This window comes from Cyrtonyx montezumae, unplaced genomic scaffold (genome assembly GCF_038088225.1).
Source record: "Cyrtonyx montezumae isolate F1298 unplaced genomic scaffold, pur_monq_1.0 scaffold_16, whole genome shotgun sequence".
In the NCBI taxonomy this organism is placed as follows: domain Eukaryota; kingdom Metazoa; phylum Chordata; class Aves; order Galliformes; family Odontophoridae; genus Cyrtonyx; species Cyrtonyx montezumae.
In genome coordinates this window covers 3,548,944-3,569,135 of record NW_027071892.1, presented here as the reverse complement: position 1 = coordinate 3,569,135, position 20,192 = coordinate 3,548,944, and the positions used below count along the sequence as shown (strand labels likewise).

The 20,192-nt window shown below is 35.6% G+C and overlaps 1 protein-coding gene across 26 annotated transcripts in view; it reads left to right on the top strand.

Moving 5' to 3' along the window:
- RBFOX1 (RNA binding fox-1 homolog 1) overlaps positions 1-20,192 on the top strand; it is a 719,068-nt gene that overhangs the window by 668,232 nt on the left and 30,644 nt on the right. For 23 of the 26 annotated variants that reach the window (XM_065732354.1, XM_065732377.1, XM_065732372.1 and 20 more), the window contains 2 exons: positions 2,055-2,187; positions 13,516-13,555. In XM_065732354.1, the coding sequence (XP_065588426.1) occupies positions 2,055-2,187; positions 13,516-13,555 (173 nt within the window). The remainder of the gene's footprint in view (positions 1-2,054; positions 2,188-13,515; positions 13,556-20,192) is intronic. The other 3 variants (XM_065732375.1, XM_065732373.1, XM_065732368.1) reach the window with 1 other exon arrangement.

Here is a 20,192-nt window from a genome sequence, read left to right as displayed (position 1 = left end):
AAGTTGGTCGCAAAATAAATTCTGTGGTTATTGCATGCTCCTAACCATGTGATTTCTCAGCTGGGATAAAGTAGCATCATTTTTTTTTGGCTGAATTCAAAACTAGGCTGACACAATCTTAACAATTAACTACACCTCTGGCAATAATTGTAATATTTTATAATATAGCTGTAATTAGAAGGCATGTTTTCACGTGCTGTTTGTCAGGAAGATCCAAGTAATTTCAGGGGGGTGGATATAATTCTACTGTCTAGGACCCTGACTGGCTTATGGTTTTTGTTTTGTTTTGTTTTTCTGAAAAAATAACTAATTACTGCTTTAAACATAGCCAAACATGTTAGCTGCTAAGAATTAATTGCTGAAACAGATCTTTAGAGGTTCTCAGACTATGTGATTTAACAACCTCAGGATTGTTAAGTCCCCTCTTGATTTCTTGAATTTAGAATTTCTTGGTTTATTTTTCTCTGCAACTGCTTCTATTACTTTGTAAAAGTGTGATTTCAGTGTGTAGGATGCACATGTAAGCTAAGAAGTTATCCAAACTGCTTAAAGCTTGTCTTCATTAATTTCTTATTAGTGGCATTTAAGTCAGATAAATTTCTCTTATTATTGATAGTTCAGAAGTGTCCCCAAAACTACATTTATTAATATTAGCTACAGAATACTAAGCTTCATGCTTTTCATTTAAAATATCTACAACTTTAGATATGATTTCAAGGCCAGACTCTCCAAGGAGAGGGACCAGGCACCCTATATAAGGGGGATAGCATTATGGCAGTGTTGAAATAACCATTATTACAGGATTTTCCTCAACATTTCATCTAATAACATTTAAAGTTAAGAAGTTTTCATCTCCTTTATTTCAAATTCATGTCTATTTTTAAAATTTAACAGATGAAAGGCAACTGTTTACTCATCATTTCCTTCATTTGCTTTTATCAGGGTGCTACAAAGAAATATTAATATATCTCTTTATTTACATGCTGTAAATAATTCAATACACAGAAACACAACTATAGTAACCTGAGTGCCATCAGAGCTGGATTCTGTTTTACATGTCTCACTGATGAATTGGTTCCAAAAATACTTGTTTTCACAGTGGCCAGCATTATATGCCTAAAGAAGAAAAGAACAATGAAGCATTAGTTTAAAAATAATGGCAGAAGGACTAATAAAGTTTCACTTTTTTCTTTGTTTAGTACAAATATTTATGAAGAGAGAAGTTTTAAAGATATTTCTCAGAAAACAAAACTTAGTACTGTATTACTGTTCTATTTCTGATAAAAATATTTAATTTTATGTGGAATGGTAACTAATATTTACAGCTACTTGCAATGAAAATATAAACTTGTCTACATCTTCTTTATATATCTGATTTGTTTATATTAGGTCTGACTATTTTCTAAGTTCATGTGTTTAGAAACTACTCGGGTTTTGCCTTTGAAGAAATTCCAGGTGCCATCATGAACAAGATATGCCTCCTAAATTCTGAGCAGGTTCTTGCTCTCTTTTTTTATTTTTTTTTCCTTGATATAGTAATCAAAGTTTTGAATAAAAGTTGAATCTCCATTACATCTGTAAAATCATTGAATTATTCAGATCAGAAGGGACTGTTGGAGGTCATCTGGGGTAGCATTTCACACTTGCTCAAAACGATGAATTTGCAAGATAGATTCAGAAATTTCTCTAGTGCTGTAAATGTAGCCTGGGCTGAGTGTTTTTAGCTTCAAACATCCCCTTTTAGCAGCGTTGGCTACAACAAACAGCATTGTTTTTATTAGTGAGTTTCTTCCAGGGAAATCAGAGCTACCTGTGATAATGCCATCTAAATTAACAGCTTGCTGTCTCTTATTCACATACAAAGATTTTGTGTATGATGATGAGGCCTCTGATTGAAAGACTAATAATTTACTTACTTGACAACCTCCTCATCCAGTTAACGACTATGCCTTATTGTTGGGACAAATATACTACTACACTGCAAGTCTTCTACCTAGTTTTAAAACACCAGATTGATCTGAGTATTTTATTTTTCTCCTCTTCTTTCCGTGCAGTGCCAGGATTTCCCTACCCTGCTGCAACTGCAGCTGCTGCGTACAGAGGTGCCCACCTAAGAGGCCGAGGTCGCACAGTGTACAACACGTTTCGTGCAGCAGCACCCCCCCCTCCGATTCCAGCCTACGGCGGGTAAGGAGATCAGCCTCTTTTACCTAACACCGTGAATTTCCAAAGGCTGCAAACTGTTTGTAACTGCGGTGCATGCTGCTCGTGTCTCACTGCAGAAACTAACACAGCATGCAACCAATCCGAGAGTTGGAAGTGGTGCACCTCGCACAGAGTATTGAAAAATGACTGTAATTTGTACTGCCATGGTTGGTGGCCTTAAGCATTTGAGGTGTCACATGTTGTTATGTAAATGCTCTTAAAGACTGAATGCTTTGAACAGTGAAATTGTTTCAGTTAAAGATGTGGTTTTGATGATTGCAAACATCTGGTTATTAAGGAGGTTGGATCAAGTAACTTCTTTTTCTTCAAATCATCCACTGAAAGTTGTCTCTGCAACCAAAGGCTTAGTGTTGTCTTTTTGTTTTGTTTTTTGTTTTTTATGGCTTTTGTCTTAATTACAGTTTTAGTTTTTCTAGTTGATATTTTTGCCAATATAGAAATTTGGACTGCTTCTTTAAGGGTCATGTGCTTTCTGGTACCTATTTGCTCAAATAGCACTTTCACATTTCGCTGTCAGTGACCTACCTTTACTAAAAGCAACAATTAAGGAACAAAGGGGAGAAATTCATAGCAATCATTTTTAGAAACTCAATAATCCTCTGTTATTCAGAAGTGTAAAAGCATGGTGTATTTCTGAGGGAAGGAAGGGAGAAACAAATTGTGGTAGCTGTGTTAATGCTGTCAAAGGTTTTGTACGGTGTCTGTGGTCTTTAAATGTCCTAGCAATGACAAGTATTTTTCAACTATTATGAAATCAGTAAGTTCAGTATATCAGTAAACATGGAAGATACCTGGACAAAATAGTATTTTGTGGTAACATTTTGTAGTAGGCTACTATTTCTCTGTAGAGCAACCAGATATTTCTGGGAAAAGGAAAGGAAGTTTTGGAAAGTGATGGAGTAAAGGTGATTTCTCTCTGCCTTCACCAAAATACTGCCACACAGCTCGACTGCTCAGGCTTCAGATATCTTCCTGTAAGGAAGCTTGCAGCACAATATGATGCCGAGACCCTATCCTCCTACTTAATTACACTAGAAAACAAGTGCCCTTCACTAGTCCCCCCCACCCCAGACTTAGCTAGAGGTCTGCTGTGAAAACCTAGTTGAATGTATTCAAGGCTGATTTGGGCTTAACCTTTCCCATACTGTCAAAACACAATAATTACGTGGCTCACAGTGCTCCAGGTTCAAGAAGATGCCTGCATTCTGTTGACTGAGACATATGGTCTAGAATTGCAGAAATAGACCAAAGTAATACAGAACAAGGAACAGGATCTATATTGCAATTCCACTGTAGTATTGGAACCTGGTAATATCAGTGATGTCTAATCCTGCCATATTAAGGAAGTACTGGAGTGTTTCCAGCTGCATTCGTTTGCTTAGATCTCCTACCAGCCTTTTGCAAGTAAGCTAACTAGGTCTATCTATGGTTGGAAGCAGTTTTTTATTATGAGGCTTTTATCTGATTAAACCAAAAGGCATGCCTTTTTTTCTAGACAGGGTTGTGAATCTAGGCAGTCAGTCACCAAGATAAATTTTTCCAGGATATTTGGGATGTGCTCTTTACCATTATTTCACATTGGGCAGTATCTCTTAGAGAAATAAACTGAAAAATTAATATGAAAATGATGACACAACTTCAGGTTATTTTTATTTAAGTGAACTGCATCTTTCTTTCTTTATAGATGGTGTAATAAAATAAATAATTCTATTGCAACTTCAATGGGGGGAAGACACTGTGTTTTTTGAAAAAGATTGTCTGAATTACCTTTGGACAAGTATGACATCCCACCCAAGCACCCTACTGTTGCCCAGAATGTCTCTTTAAGAGGTAGTCCAGGTATTTGAATGTGGCAAAGAAGGGAACAAGTATAGAATGCCTTACAGGACCAATTTTATATCTGAATGTCTAAGTTACAAAATGAGTACTGAAATAAAGGTGGGGAATAAATTCATGAGGTCTGAAATAAACATACTTATATGTACTGTGTACTACAACCACAGATACATATCTTATAATTTTCCTTTGTGCTTTTAAGGCTCTGCCGGTTTACCTATTTAAATTCTAGGCCTTTAATTTAAGAGGCCACATAAGGGTGGTCTGTGTGTGTTGTGTTTGTTACGTCTATATGTTTATTGTTACTACAGTGACTGTGCAAGAAGAATTAAATTTCCAAGTGTAATACATACATATCTTCATGCAAAAGTACCGCTGAATTCCAGCATTTTAGATATTAGGATTGATGTAAACATTGTGAAATGCTCTTGAAAGTTAATTGGTACCACAGCATGAAACAGAAGGATAGTTCGACAGATAGGTTGGAGAGATCTCATCTGCCCTCGTGATCTGTCTTTAAAGTTGACTTAAGAAGTAGCCATGCCTTGAAGCAGGGAAGAATTTAGATCATTTTGTTGTCGCAATGGCCTCCAGCTTTCTGAGCTAAGTCATCAGACATCTAAGGTTCTACTCTGCCATCCAATACAGTGTCCAATACATCCCATATCTATTAGAAACAGTCTGACTGCAAAATTTTTCAATTAATAATCTAAATAGAATCACAAAAAAAGTTTTCCATGCTCCAGGCCCTTAGTTGTCTCCTCTGGCCCACTGCTGTCGGCCTGTCTCACAGCAGAGCCCACCAAGGGCCCGGCAGTCACACTGCAGTGGCCTCGTGGCCCTTCCACATGGCTCCCCACTCTGTCATACCCCCTACAGGCACATTGACACTGGCCCAGCCACATGGGGAAGACAGTGACTACAGCCATCTTGCCTTCATTGGTTTTGAGTTCAGAGATTAGTCAGGTTTATTTTTCCTTCTGCTTTTGGATTAAAATAGCACATTGATTTCTGATACGTAAATTTACAACTTTTGTGATTTGTGGATCAGCGCAGACTCTACTAGTTCTGTTGCAGTGGTTGGATTGATAATGGTTTATTCTGAAATAGTTTCTTTGGCCTAGTATATTATCTGCTAGTAACTTCCTTGACATAGCAGTCCCATTTGGAATTTCTTTTCAGTTCTTTCTTTGTGCTCACTCATTATGTATTCTGACTTATCAAAGATGCCAAAAGGCAGAAAGAATCCTTGATCAATGAAAATAAACTATAAGTATGTTGCTTTCAGTTACAATGGAAGTAAGAGTCAGAGAAAATTACAGAGAAAATAAAGAGATCATAGAGAATGAACTAAGTTACAGGAGGCAAACAGTGTCGAATGTCATTTGTTGATAAGAAAAAATGGAAAACTCCTTGTCTGTTGTTTTGCAATTAATTTAGTAGCAAGCTTTCATTTTTCACACAAGGAAGTAGTACTGCTTACAGCCAAGCAAACAGTTCTATGCAAAAATATTTTTCAACGATGAAAAAAAATTGTTGCCCCATCCATTTATGTTTGAATATTGATATGTGAATTGTCATTATATTTAAATTTACAGTAAGGAAAACTTACAGTAAGGAAACTTCAGGAACATATAGTTAGAAAATGCACTTTCCTTTTTAAAAAGTAGCCACGTGTAAATATAAATATATAAATACATAAATATAAAATGTTAAGCTAAATTGAAAGGATATTTTTCATTTTCTTTTATCTTTAATTATTGACAGCTTACATGAAATGAAATACAATAATTGATTTTAAATGATCTTTTGCACACTGATTTGTTTGTATTCAAAAGTTTTAGAACTGTAACAGGATAACTTTTAAATAGGAAATCAACTGCAAAGTTAGGAACATATTTTCTTACTACTCTTACCAGCTTGTTACTAGTGGTTATCTCAGTGGTTATCTCATAACTAGTGGTTATTTCTTTTCAGTTTCCCTTAAGCTGTATTTATTCTTGTTCATATGTCCTGTTTGATATTGGCTGTGAGTTTTTCTTAGACTCCATATCAGCATTAAGAAATGGCTGTGTGTCCTGATCTGTAAGGGAATACGGAAGATCTTGTCATTAGGCAGCACAAATTACTGTGTATTCTTATGGAAAGCTCTCTTCTCCTGTGCCTCACAATTACTGGCAAGCAGCAAATATGGCACACTTTGCTAAATCTAAGGAAGACTGGTGAATACAGGTGTATTTAGAGCCATTGTTTTCATATAAATAGAAGGAGGACATCATGCATGCTTTAATAAAACACGGTTGTCCAGCCTTTTGGCTCGCCTGGGATGCATTGAGCGAGGAGGAATAATCTTGGGCTGATGTTTTAGCTGTTACTGAGTGATTGTTATGTGTCCAGGCCTGGGCCAGGCCACTCAGCAGGGAAGAGGTGCCCCCATGATGGCACGAGGTAGGGGCAGGCCACGGCAGGAACTGTGCTGGGCCACATGGAGCCTGTAGGCCATGGGTTGGGCACGGCTACTTGAAAATGAAATAAATTTGTAGCACATAATTAATGAATTCTTTACTTGAGAGTAAGACATTTCAGCAATTCCTTGAGGTAGTCTCGTTTAACTCACGTTAAATATTTTTAGCAACTGCGGCATCATTTCTAATACCTTAAAATATAACAATGTTTTACTTGCTTTTAACTTTTTATGTGTCATTGATGTGTACGTCCTACTCAAATAGATAATATGAATCTTATTTTGTGTGAGAAAAAAGAACATTTACATTTTTGAAAGTCTAGATTGGGTGGAAATCTTAATTTTTAGACTATGTTGCAGGACAAAGAGAAAGAAGCAGACATGTATGTGGTTTAAGAGGTGCATGGAGGGTGAGCCTGCCAATTTGAGAGGTTGTAACTCTGAGCTATTTTCTGCTTATCTAGTGGCCTGTATGGGTAGATTACAGCAAAACTGGTAACTTGTTTGAGGAGAAGAGCAGTTACTAACCATTAAAATCCTTTTATATGGTCTTTCTGGGTCAGCTTTCAAGTAGGAGGTTTGGAGCTCACTTTCTTTGCCCTTTCTTTCAGTGTTTCATCATAGAATTGTAGAATATCCTGAGTTGGGTGGAACCCACAAGGATCTCTCTAATAGTTTTATGTCCTTATATTGCAGGGCCCAGACTGTACCCAGTGAGCAGAGCAGGACATGGGTACAGCTCGTATCAGAATCACTCAGACAAGCTTGAAACACAGTCAACCTAGTGGCAGGATGACTGGTACACAGCCTCTTCATTCTGTACTTTGTTAATGAAATTATTTTTAAAAGATGAATTTAAAAAAAAAATACATAAGTTGAAAAAGTCTTGACTTGATCTTTGTTTTTCTAGGATTATTTATTTTATTTACACAGTGTCTAATAGTAGTCTAAGAAATGTAATCAATCAGAAGCTGCTAATAAAAGTACTCGTATGACAGATTTGGGATGCAAGTGGCAGTATTTACATTTCCAAAAGAAAGGAGAAGGAAGTAGATTTTGTTTTCTTTAGCACACTACTAAAAGTAAGAGATGTGATTTTGTAACCTGTAATTGCTTTGGAACTCTGCTGAAACTAATAGGTCAGCATTCTTAAAAATCGTTTGCCAAGTACTAAAACATGATGAGCGTGGTATTCCATCTTTAAACTATTGACAAGAAAAGCTGGTGTCCATCCCTGTATGTCTTGTAGTGTTGTAGTTAAAAGTAATGAGAAGCTCTTCACTTCCAGCATCATTTGCCTCAGGGTCTGCAGAAGTTTAGTATGTGATGACTGTGCAGCCTTCCAATGCACTCTTAATTCTGATGAACCTAATGGAGAAGTAGCTGATATCTTCGCTTCTGTTTCTTTTTGTGGGTGAAGAGAGAATAACAGTATGCTTTTCTCTCTTTCATGTTTCTGGGTTAGAGGCACATAACAATTTCTTGTTATCTGATTTTTTTTTAGTTACTGAAGAAATGCAAGAAGGAGCTCTCAGTTTTTTGTACAATCAGCCAGGGGGAAAAAAAAGACAAAAAAATAACCAGTGTAAATATATAAATATATGAACTTGACTGTTTTTGAGGGGAAAAAAAAAAGGCAGCAAACAGATCTGTGTTTCAAAATTACCTCCTGAATGTCCTATTTCTTGTTTTTGTTGTGAGTTCTATTAATGAACTCATGAACTCAGGGAATGAGAACTGTGGAGAATGAGTATGTAATTGTATTGTATTTAATGGCTGGAAACATGGAAGTCTAGTCAGAACCCAGCCAGTGCATGCAGTGAGCCTGCAGTCTGGTGAGTAAAATGAAGGCAGAATAGCAAAGGAAGAAGGGGGAAAAAGGCAAAAGTTTGTGTTAGAAAAAATATTCTAGTGGATTGTAAGAGCGAGAGAAATTATTAAGGAAAGAGGTGATATAAAATATATTTTCATGTGTAAACAGAAGAAAGTAAAGAATAAAATCAGATAAGAGAATGTACGGAGGAGTAGGGATAGAAATAGTACAAGATATAAAGTGAAATGGCAGTAGAAATGACTGTGAGACAAACACTGAGGAAGCAGAAATCAAAATGTAGAACAAAAATTATATTTTTTTACTGTATGGTTATTGTATAATTAGAGTGCTGAAAATCTTCATTCTTTGGTTTACTTTAAATAAGGTTATAGTTGCATCTCTTCTGTTATTTGTTTCATAAAGGTTTTGTGTGAAGGATACATGGAGAAATTTCAGCAGAGATCAAAAACTGGAAAATATGTTTTGGACAGTGAAGGTGACTACTATCAATCCGAAAGTAGAGAATTTTAGTTCAGGTGCTTTCTTGTAATTGTGATGGAGGATAAATAATGCACTATAACCACAGTTCCCATTGCAATGGCTCAGATCACAATTGTAATGCCTGTTTATTGCACTGAATCAATTACTCCATGCACTTAATCTCCTTTAGGTTATTCTGCAGATTGTTTGTATGGCTGAGGGCCATATATACTCAACTGCTGTGAAGCTACTGAAGTAAGGTTTGCACGCTTAACAACTGTCTTATGCCATTAAAAGGTTATGTAACCCAAGTTAAGGATAGAAAAATGGTAGTGAAGACAGATGCATATTATAAAGACTAAATCTAAACTACTGGCCCGTTTGTCTGAACCAGTTAACAACAAGAAATATTATAAGATACAGGGAATGAATAAAACAGAATCACAGGATTATAGGGGTTAGAAAGGGACCTCTGGAGGTCATCGAGTTCAGCCTCTCTGCTAAAGCATGTTCTCTACATGAGGTCACATAGGTAGGCATCCAAAGCAGCTAAACCCATGCATAGAAGTTATTTAATTACTGGTTAGAAAACAGTTTCCTATCTGTAATAATAATAATAATAATAATAATTCCATGAAACGATTGCTGTGTATGTTATTTAGATGTGTGTTTTCTTATTAAATCAAAATTTCAATTTTCTCTGAGTTTTCCTTAGCCCTATAAAATACAGCTGAATAAGTCTCCAAATTTGTTATTTTAATGCTTTCAGGTAATGCATTAATATATCATACATTCCTGGGTGAAGTAATTTAGATTTCAATAACAAGGCTATTTCCAAACCCTGTGTTAGTTGACAGGGAACTCAAGATTTATGTGGCTTCCTGGACAACTTTTTGAATATAAATTGTAATTGTGCTGTGGTGGTGAGATGGGTCCTTCTGTGATACATTCATTCTCTTCCCAGGCTTGAAACTTTTCTCTATGTTCAAGTTCCGAGAAAGAAAAGGGAATGATGAGTCAAGCTAATTACCCTTTGGAAAATAATATCCTGAAGGAAAAAAAAAAGTGAAAAAGTACAACATGGCTCTTGATGGTTTACACTCACTTATTTTTTTCTGTTAGAAAACATATTTGACTCCCATGATAAGACTCAGACACTGGAGTCAACAAGTGACAGTGAGTTGCAGAGGTGCGCTGAAAATCTTTATCAATGTGAAGAAAATTAAGAGAAAAATTTCAAAAGAATAAAAAGGTCTTATAATTAAAATATACTACAAAACTATAAGGAGGAAATCAGATAAAATCAGCTGATTTCGTTTCATAGTGCATGTCCTGCCTGCGAGTGTTATGCTCATTTCCCTCTTTCTGTCTCTTCATGTTAATACTAGTGATATTTAATACTAGTGATATTTAATAATAGTCGTGTACTCGTGTCTCATTTAGTGCTGAGTACTTCCTCCAGTATAACATTTGTTAAGCAGTTACAGAGTTGGAATTCAAAATAGGTTTCTGTCTGTACATGATTGAGCATTATATGTAAAAGGAAGACCTAGACAAATGAACTAACCTACCCAAGATTACATCCAGCTGCATTTGGGAATTTGAAGCATTTCAGTCTGTATTCATCTTTTGAGATCTAAAAGATCGCTATAAATTCACAAATCACCAAGAGGAGGAAGAAAATATGTCCTCTTTTTGTCACACATTTGCTCAAATTTGTTATTTTCTGAATAATAATGTTCAGTAATAATAGAAAATAGTATGTCTTAACATTCTTGGGTGGGTTGATCTTGGATGGCTGCCAGACCCAGCTGCTCTCTCACTCCCACTCCTCAGTGTAACGCAGGGAGAAAATAAGATGAAGCTGATGGATCAAGATAAGGACAGGAAGATCACTTGCTAATTACCTTCATGGTCAGAGTGGACTGGACTTGGGGAAATTAATTTTATTGACTACTAAATAAAGTGGAGTCGGATGGTGAGAAGCAAAGACAAAGAGAATACTTTCTTGCCTCTATCTCTCTTTTCTTAGTCTCAAGTAAACTCCTTCATTCCCTGCTCCTTCACCTCCTACCCGAGTGCAGTGATAAGGTGTCTGGGCAATGTGTGATTACAACCAGTTCATAAGATTTACTCTCCATTGCTCCTACTTCTTCCCAATTTCCTATTGCTTCCGTGAGGGCTCTCCATGAGCTGCAGCTTCTCTTCGGAGTCACTGATCTGCTCTGACATGGGCTGCTCCTCCAGGGTCTCTCAGGAGACTTGCAGGGGAACCTTGCATTTGTTCAGCATTTCTGTAGTTATACTCATAGAACTTAATGATAATTGAGATAATTATTTCTGACTTTCAATTCTGAAGCAGTTATTTTGTACTGCTGCTGATAATTCTAGAGGCTGATCTCCAGAACTGGTAAGAAGAAAAAAAAAAATAGTTTCTTCCAATTTTTTTATTTTTCTTGTAAGATCTAAAATAGGACTTCTATCTCCCTGTTGTGAACTGATTTATCATCAGTGCTTCAGTGGTCATCTTGGGAAACTTCAGAACTTCAATAAGAAAGAATGATTTATCTCTGGAATGTATGAGAGTAACCCTGGATGCTCTTTTTAGATGATACATTTTTGGAGTAGTTTTTTCAGTAACTTCTTGTGGGATTTTCTGAGCTGCATAACCTCTGTGGTTTGATCATTATTTTTAAATCCAATTATTGAAAAAAAAAACAGAGCTTTATCTTAATTTCAACTCATCTTAACTCTTGTGTTTTGTTGTTGTAAATAACATCTTGTTTTGAGTTGTCTGTCGAGCACAGTAATATATAATCTTAGACTTGTTATATTAAGCCCTTAATAATTTCACACACTGATCTCTGTAGCATCTTTTTGATGTGAAGGGTGAGGTTGGCCTCTCATGTAAAGGAATGTGTAATCCTGTCCAGAGATTATTTAGAAAATGGAGTCCTCATCCATAGAAGGATTATGCTTTTTTTTTCAAATGAGTAGCATTTGAAAAACAGACTTACTATATGAAATTCCTGGTAATGGCCTCTGCCTATGGTAACCTTTGCATCATTTGCATATGATTTGTATGTGTGTAATTGTGTAATTCTGCCTTGCAGTCATGTGGAATGTTTTACTTCTTACGTGCAAATAGGTATTATGCAAACATGTAATATTTTAAAATACTTAGAATATAAAAAGCAAAATGTAGGTACACTACAAGATAAATAATGCTTTTTCTGATAACAAATGATGTATGCCAGACATGTTCTACACTGCAGACCTAATAAATTAAAAAATACATAAGTAATTATCTGGCCTTAACCAAAGTGAATGCCAGCCCCTCGTCATATAAGTAATGCCAGGTTTTTATACATTATTATTCCACAATAAACTTTTATCACTGATACAGTATAATTTAGCTTATGTGCACGTATGCATTTTTCCCATTTTCTCACCCGAGTCTGCTTAGACACCAGTTCATGCAGGTGGTTTTTTGGCCATTGACCTCAATAGATCAATTATATTTCTGTCATGAAATTTCTTGTAGGAATTGCAGAACAGCTTCTGCTAGCAACTTGATAACTATTATTCCCAGATATTAATATTTCAGACAGAGAATTCTGTTCCAAATAACCTATTGAGTGCTCTCACACTTAAGTTACTGAGGCAGCTTGGACTGATTTCTGTATTGGAAGTATCTTTTAAGTTGTAGAAATGCAAAATAAAAATAAAATTGCTGGACTTTTACACTGTGTGTGTAGTTGGTAGATCAGTTGCATATTTCCAATTTCATTTAGTGCAGTGATTTAAACCATCTTTATCATATTCTGTCATTTATCCTGGAGAGTTTAGAATCTAAAATTTGAACTAATTACAATGAGAATTTGTCTAAGCTGATATGAAGCAGTCTTTAATTGCAACACAATTCTACATTTTTTCAGACAAGAAATAGTAATGTATTCAACTACAGCATCACGGTACCTCATAACTGTGGGCATGTTTGCCAAAGTAGTAAAAATGGCAGTGAGAAAGGCTAATACTTTTCTCATAAGAATAACACTAGTCCATTCCAAACAGACCTGGTGTCATTGCTATAAATGTGTGTCAACACAGTACCTATGAATACTCTCGTGTATGTGTGCATTATTTATTGAGATTTCAGGCAGTGAGTGTAGAATTCCATCAAATTAATTATTTCACACATTTTCCTCACCATATAATCTACTTTTAGGGTAGTTTTCCTTTTAAGTAGTGACAAATACTATTTTGATTTAGAGGGCTGGTAATTACAGGAGAAGAAAGTAATTTAAGAAAATAACATTTTCTAAATGAATTGAAACAGGTCACAGGATTGGACCACTGAAAATTTCTCTAGAGAAAAATGCTGCCAAATTGTCTTTTATTTTTCTTTGTAAAAGAAAAAACAACCTACCAGAAGTGTTTTTCAATTCCGCCATGCTTCATGTTTCACCTCTTTTTGACTAAGCATTTGGCATACTTTTATAAAAATGTTACATTCAGTACAGTTCCACTTCTGATAATTGCTACCAACCTCCTTAACCAATGTGAAGAGTGCCTTCCTTCCCCCTCTCCCTTTGTTCTTGTGACAAGACTAACCTCAGCTGTGCAGGGGTTGGTGGCATTTGCATGTGGAAATGCACTAATATGGATGTTTTTCTTTGTGTGTGCATCCTTGCAGTGTTGTATACCAGGATGGATTTTATGGTGCAGACATTTATGTAAGTATTCATTGATGTGCATGCTGTCCTTGTACATTACCAGAGTCATTCTTTTTACAAGTTTGCTGCCTAGCTTGACTCTGTTTTGTCTATTTACCATCCCTTGCCTGTCAGAAAGAATTGAGAAGAATATCTCTCACATTGGAAGACCTTTCTGTTCATTACATCTATCATTGTTCAGTGGAGCTGAATTAACTCTTCAATCAAATGTTGAATAAATGCAAAAAGATGTGAAAAATGTGTGTGTGCATGTATGATTGTGTGTGGAGGAGTGTCTCCCTTCAAAACTGAAGTGTTAAGTTAAAAAGAAAGCAGAAACATTCTTCTACAAACTCCCAAAAGCTTTATTTTTATTTTTTAAAGAAAACCAATAAGACTAGTTGAATATTAGTGATATTTGAGGTATGAAAATGCAGTATGGAGAGGTATACACTCAAGTAAACTTTCTCGAATCCCAACAATATTTGGGATGTGTGGTCTTAGAGCTTAATTACACTGTAAGATTAAGATGTGTTTCTGCATTGTCCATCATTTGAATAGACTTCTGTAGACTGCTTTTTAAAATCTATGTATTTCAATTTAAATTAAATAGGCCAAGACTGTAAGGAGTTGTAAGAAGTGCTTATTTTTGTTAGTAAGTACTGATAGACCTGGACAGTTTTTACTAACTTCTCCTTAGCCTTCAGTGTATTCAGAGGCTACTTACATCTGAATATACAAGAGGTTGAAGTCTAATTTCAGGCTCCTAAATAACTCTCACACGTTGTGTTTACAGTTCTTAAAAAATGTATGGATATATATACCAACAATATATATATATATACCAACAATAAAGTAATATTTCACATCTGTTATTGTTTTGAAATAGCAGACTGGTCCAGGTATCTTTATGTCAATAGACAACTTGCTATATCCTAATTCTGCTTATGTTTTACTGTCTCTGTTGTGTTACAAAGAGATGGATGAGGTGAAATGAACATTAAAAATTCAGTAGATAGTGCTAGGAAACATTCCTTGTGTGTATTACCAGCAATCTTTGGGAGCTATTTCCAAAGGGACAGAATGTTTTTTAATAAGTTTTGTATGACAGGAAAACAATTAACTTATGGAAGAAATAGGTTGTGGTTTTTTGATGCGATAAAATGCTGATATCCATCTGAAGATTCATTTGTGTAGTTGAAAATTATATTTTGAATAAATTAAATTTCTCTGTGTGCTTAACAGTGCTATCCATAACATATTGTTAGTGACACATGAAAATCACTTATTTGCCAAAAGCTTACAAAAAGTTTACTCAAGTACAGTATGCTGCTTAAGTCTCACATAAACACATTGCTATTGAATTTTTGAGCTATATAGAATACACACTGTTAAATTTCTCCAACTGCCATTTCCTGTTTTCTTATTTCTTCAAACATTGACATCCATTTTGCTCAGTTTCCCAAACTGAAAATTTAAAAGGCATCAAGAAATCAACCTTAACATTGCTTAATGTAATAGTATAGTTTGTAATTAAATGCTTATGTACCAGTGCATGGTTTGGGAAACCACTGTTGCTGAAAAGCAAAGTCTCTCTTTTGGTGCTTGACAAAATGGTTTCATTTTAAGGGGTCCTTCATCCTCTCAAAGTCGTGAACATTTTTGTTCCAAACAGAAAGAAATTTCAATGAGTAAGATATTGAAAAAGTTACTAATTTCTAGACTAGCTCCAGTTTTGTTGTTTGGACTGCTCAAGTGCATTAAAAATGTGATAGCTATGCTTGTGCGTGGGTTTTGGCTCAGTTGCAGCTTTGTACTTCTCAGTGCATTTCTTAGTTCTTTCACTTCAGTGAAATGGTTACAGAAGTTCATATAATTAAAACATTCTTGAGGAAATCTATTATTTTTATAATGCTCAAAGCTTCTTAGTTTATAATTCATTTCTCTTCACGTTTTTCTTTCTTCCATCCAAAACATTTCAGTGGTGAAAGGAAGACAGAACTGGTATAAGTTGAAAGAAAATTTATTATGGAGTATATTAGTTCTCAGTATATCAGTTTGCAGCAGACCAAGTTATTTATTAAATCACAATTGACTGTGATATAGTTCTACTCGGCTTTTCATTTTAATTACTGAGATGAAGCGTTGGGAAAGAGCAAGCGCTTTGTGGGAAAAAAGAAAAATAAATAAAATTTTAGGTATATAAGTTGTAATACTAAATTGGAGAGAAAGGAGCCATTAAAATGCTACAGAAAACAAACTAAAGGAGCACTATTAAAAGCTATACCAACAATACTCATCAACAAATGTATCAAAGTAAATTTCATTCTGATATGATTACATTGATTAGCAGCAGTGGTATGGACTGCTGTTTTTTCTTAACTAGCTATGAAGGCAGCCTTTGCAATGGAAGTTGGGAATTATACTGACTGTGTCAAAACTAAAGAGTGAAACAGGAGCAGCAAATAATCACAGTTGCTTAATACTAACCAGAGGCATAGAAGAGAATAGCAATATAAAAATAGGTGGAAAATGCAGTCTAAAAATGAAAAATCCAGACCCATGACTATATGTAATACAATACATTCTATATTTCATACGGTATTGTATGAAATGTAATAATGTCTCTAAAATAGCTGAGCTATTGAATTCCTTTTTAAGTGTGCCTTAAAGTAGGAAAAATAAAGGAGATGATTAGGAAGAAAGGAAGACCTTTTGAAATTAAGTATTGATTCAGTAAGAGAAAAAGTCATTAAAAAAGAATTAAGGTTGCCTGCCAGCAAATATAGAAGTTCCTATATGAAGATTGACACCTTCAAAAATAAGAAAATACACTCCACAAAATGAAACAAAAATAGTAAGAAAAAAGTAGTAAGAGATGAAGAAATATGCAGTTAAAATGATAGAGCTCCACTATTGCTTTGCTTTGTTCCAGTTTTTTTTTCCTATTGTTATGCAGAAAGCTTTCAGAACATGCCAGTCTTTGATAAACAACTATAATATGGAAAATATATAATACATATAATTTATATGGAACAACTAAATGTGGAAAGGCTAAGAAATAGCACAAACTTCAAATTCTCATCGCCAGCTTTAGAAGCTGTAATGTGGTTCAACTGTGTTTATTAATCAGTCTCATTGCTGTAAGGTTTTTTGACTTGTTCTAGGGATTCTGGACCTGTGATACTGAAGCTGGTAAGGGTCCAATATAATTCATACGTACATAGGTAGATAAAGAATCTTTTTCTGAGTTATTGGTAGAGAATAAAGCATACTTTGTGAGCAAGGGAATGGAAAGATAACTGCTATTGTCATCTCCTTTAGCTCAAATGTAGAGGATGGTATTGAGGATGGAGCATCTATCTACTTTACAAGCAAAAAGCAGGCACTTTCATTAAACTGCATCAATTATCTAAGCAATATTTCCTTACTGCTGGATGAGTGTCCACTGATGCAGTCAGATATCCTGAGAGGAGCTGTTCTAATGTGAAAAGCAGGGCTATGCAGTCAACATCAAAGTCTATCTTCTAAGTACTGAAGTTTTTTGTGTTTTTAAAATTGAGAGATATGGCACTGAAATAAAATGAAGGGTGAAATATATTTTTAATAGGCAAAGAAGTCCCGAGCTGTAGTGTATAGCTTCTCCCAGTGCTCTGTCCACTGGAATACTCCATGACTACCTTTCCAATAATTCTGAGATCTAACGATGAAATGTCTTTTCATCTTCCTCATCTTTATTTGTGATTTAAACACCATTAAAAAAAAGAATGCTAGCTCATTCCTGATGACTGTACTGGATTAGAATTAATTCATGTGCTATCCATTTGTATATATTACCAATAATTTATCTAAGGTAACAGATACCTCTGGGATTAATCATACAAGCCTAAAAATAAAAATGTGTTTGCAAAATACCTAAAGAACATGAAGTGAAGGGAGGTATTGGAACTAAATGCTAAGGGAAAAATATTCTTAACATTAATCTAATAACTGAGTTAATAATAGAAAAAATAATGGGAAGTAGGCATCACTTTGAGTCATATATTTGGATGTTTTTACAATTAACACTGTCATTGGATCTGAGATCAAGATAAAAATGTCATTATTTTGGGAGTAAATAGATATATATGATATTGTAACCTATCAGTGTGCATTTGTGTAAATTGTTTTTGTGGAAATCACACTAAGTACAGATACGCATTTTATTTAAAAATGTGGATGTATTTGATTTTCCATTCATTTCCATTTTATCTTATCAAAAATTTCTGCAAAAGCAGCTAAAACTGATGGAGATTTCACTGTAACAATTGGCTACCGAACATGCACTGATCCCACTGCTCTTTCTATTTGCTTGAGCCATGGAGATGTATGAAACATAGGACATTTTTTTAATAAGTAGGTTTGGGGAATTTGTCCAAATTCCATGCTTGCATCTTTCTTTCCATCCCTACGTCCATCCTTCCTTTACTCATTCAAATCATTGCATTTCTGTTTCTTCATAGAGCATTATTGCAAGAGCCTGTGTATGGCAATAAGTTACTACAGGTATGACATGCTGACTGATGAAAAATACTCAGTAGACTGAATATAGACTGTTGTAAAGTCATGCTAATCCTCAAATTACTCAGGGAGAATATGGATTCTGTGTGTAGAAATAATAGGAATAATCTACAAACTGCCTTTAATTTCCAGATTGTATCACAAAATCACATATATTCACATCCTATGTAGTACAACACTCATTGTAAGTGTCCTATTCATAATATTATGCCAGTGAAATAGTTGTATAAATTTGGACTGGAACTATTTTGACTTCAATACATGATTATTTTAGGCAACTTAAGCTTCGTTAGTACTGTGATATAACTCCTTTGGAAATAGAAGGAGTGCAAATAAAGCAGTAGACATTTTTAATAATTTTAGCTGAATTTAAATTAAATTTTCTAAATAATAATTCATAATTCTGATACTTTCTTTACTTGCTGAAGGAAAATAAAAATATTTCTAAAATGAAGTATCGGCAAATGTTTTTACGATTCTGTACTTACGTAATTCATTTTTAAATGTTTTATTTTGCAATACAGTATAAGGCATGAAGATAAATGTAATCAATATTAAATAGTGTAATCTTCGTCTATAATAATGGCCAAGTTCAAATTTAGGACAAAATTGTATAATGTGAAATACAAGCTTAGAGCTCAGTGAGTGGACTCAGATTTCCTTCCTGATTCCCCATATAGAGTGTTCTTTCAAGTATTTTGTTGTAGTTACTGTCCTAGGTCAGGACAATCCCAGATACGAGTACAGACTGGAAGAACTCATTGAGAGCAGCCCTGTGGAGAAGGACTTGGGGGTTCTGGTGGCCAAAAAGCTTGGTGAGAGCCAACAGTGTGCACTTGCAGGCTGGAAGATCGACTGTATGCTGTGTGCATCAGAAGAGGGATGGCTGCAGGGCGAAGGAGGTGATTGTCCCTTTCAGCTCTGCCCTTTGAGGCCCCATCTACAGTACCTTCTGAGGCCTCCAGCCCTACAGGGATGTGGAGCTGCTGGAGTAGGTCCTGAGGAGGGCCAAGAGGATGCTCAGAGAGCTGAAGCACCTCTCATAGAGAGATAGGCTGATGGAGCTGGTTTTGTTCAGCCTTGAGATGAGAGGGCTCTGGGGAGACTCATTGTGGCCTTCCAGTATGTAAAGGAAGATTATAAACAGGAGAGAGAACAACTTTTTACACAGGCAGATAGCGACAAGAAAAGAGGGAATGGTTTTAAAATTAAAGAGGGTAGAATTAGGTTAGAGATTAAGAAGAAATCTTTTACTCAGAAAGTGATGAGATGCTGGCACAAACTGCCCAGAGAAGCTGCAGATACCTCATCCCTGGAGGTGTTCAAGGTCAGGCTGGATGGGACCCTCGGCAGCCTGAGGTAGTAGCTGAAAACCAGCATACAGCAGGGATTGTAACTGGATGGCCTTTCAAGTCCCTTCCAACTAATGCAATTTTATCAATCTATGATTCTATGATCTGATGTAATTGAAGTAAAATCATAAGAAGTAGTACCAGACCAAAGCTTCAGAATACAAAACCTGTAAAATTATTTGCCTAAGAATGTTTTTATGTATAGTTCTGTCAGAGGTTAAAAGTTTGAGGTTGGAAGAGACCTCTGGAGCTCAACATTATTCCACTGCTCTGTCACCCTCACTGAAAAAGTGCTTCCTTATGTTTAGATTGAACCTTTGTTACATTTTGTGCTTCTTGTCTCTTGTCTCGGTATGAGGCATCACTGGTTCTTTCCTCCGTGCATTCTCCTTTAGGTATTTATACATGTTGGTAAGATCCCCCTGAGCCTTCTCTCCTCCAGACTGAACAGCCCCAGATCTCTAAGCCTCTAAAAGGAGAGATTCTTCAGTCCCTTCACCATCTTTGTGCCCCTTGTTTGGACTCTCTCCAGTATTTCCATGCCTCTCTTATACTGGAGAGGACTACAGGAGAGGCATCACCAGTTATAGGAAGGATCATCTCCCTCAATCTGCTAGCAGTGCTCCTTCTAATGCAAACCAGGTTACCATTAATCTTAAAAAAAATCAAAAGAGCAGCAAGGACACATTGCTGGCTCGTGGTCAGCTTGGTGTCTGCCTGAACCTGCAAGACCTTTCCTTCAAAGC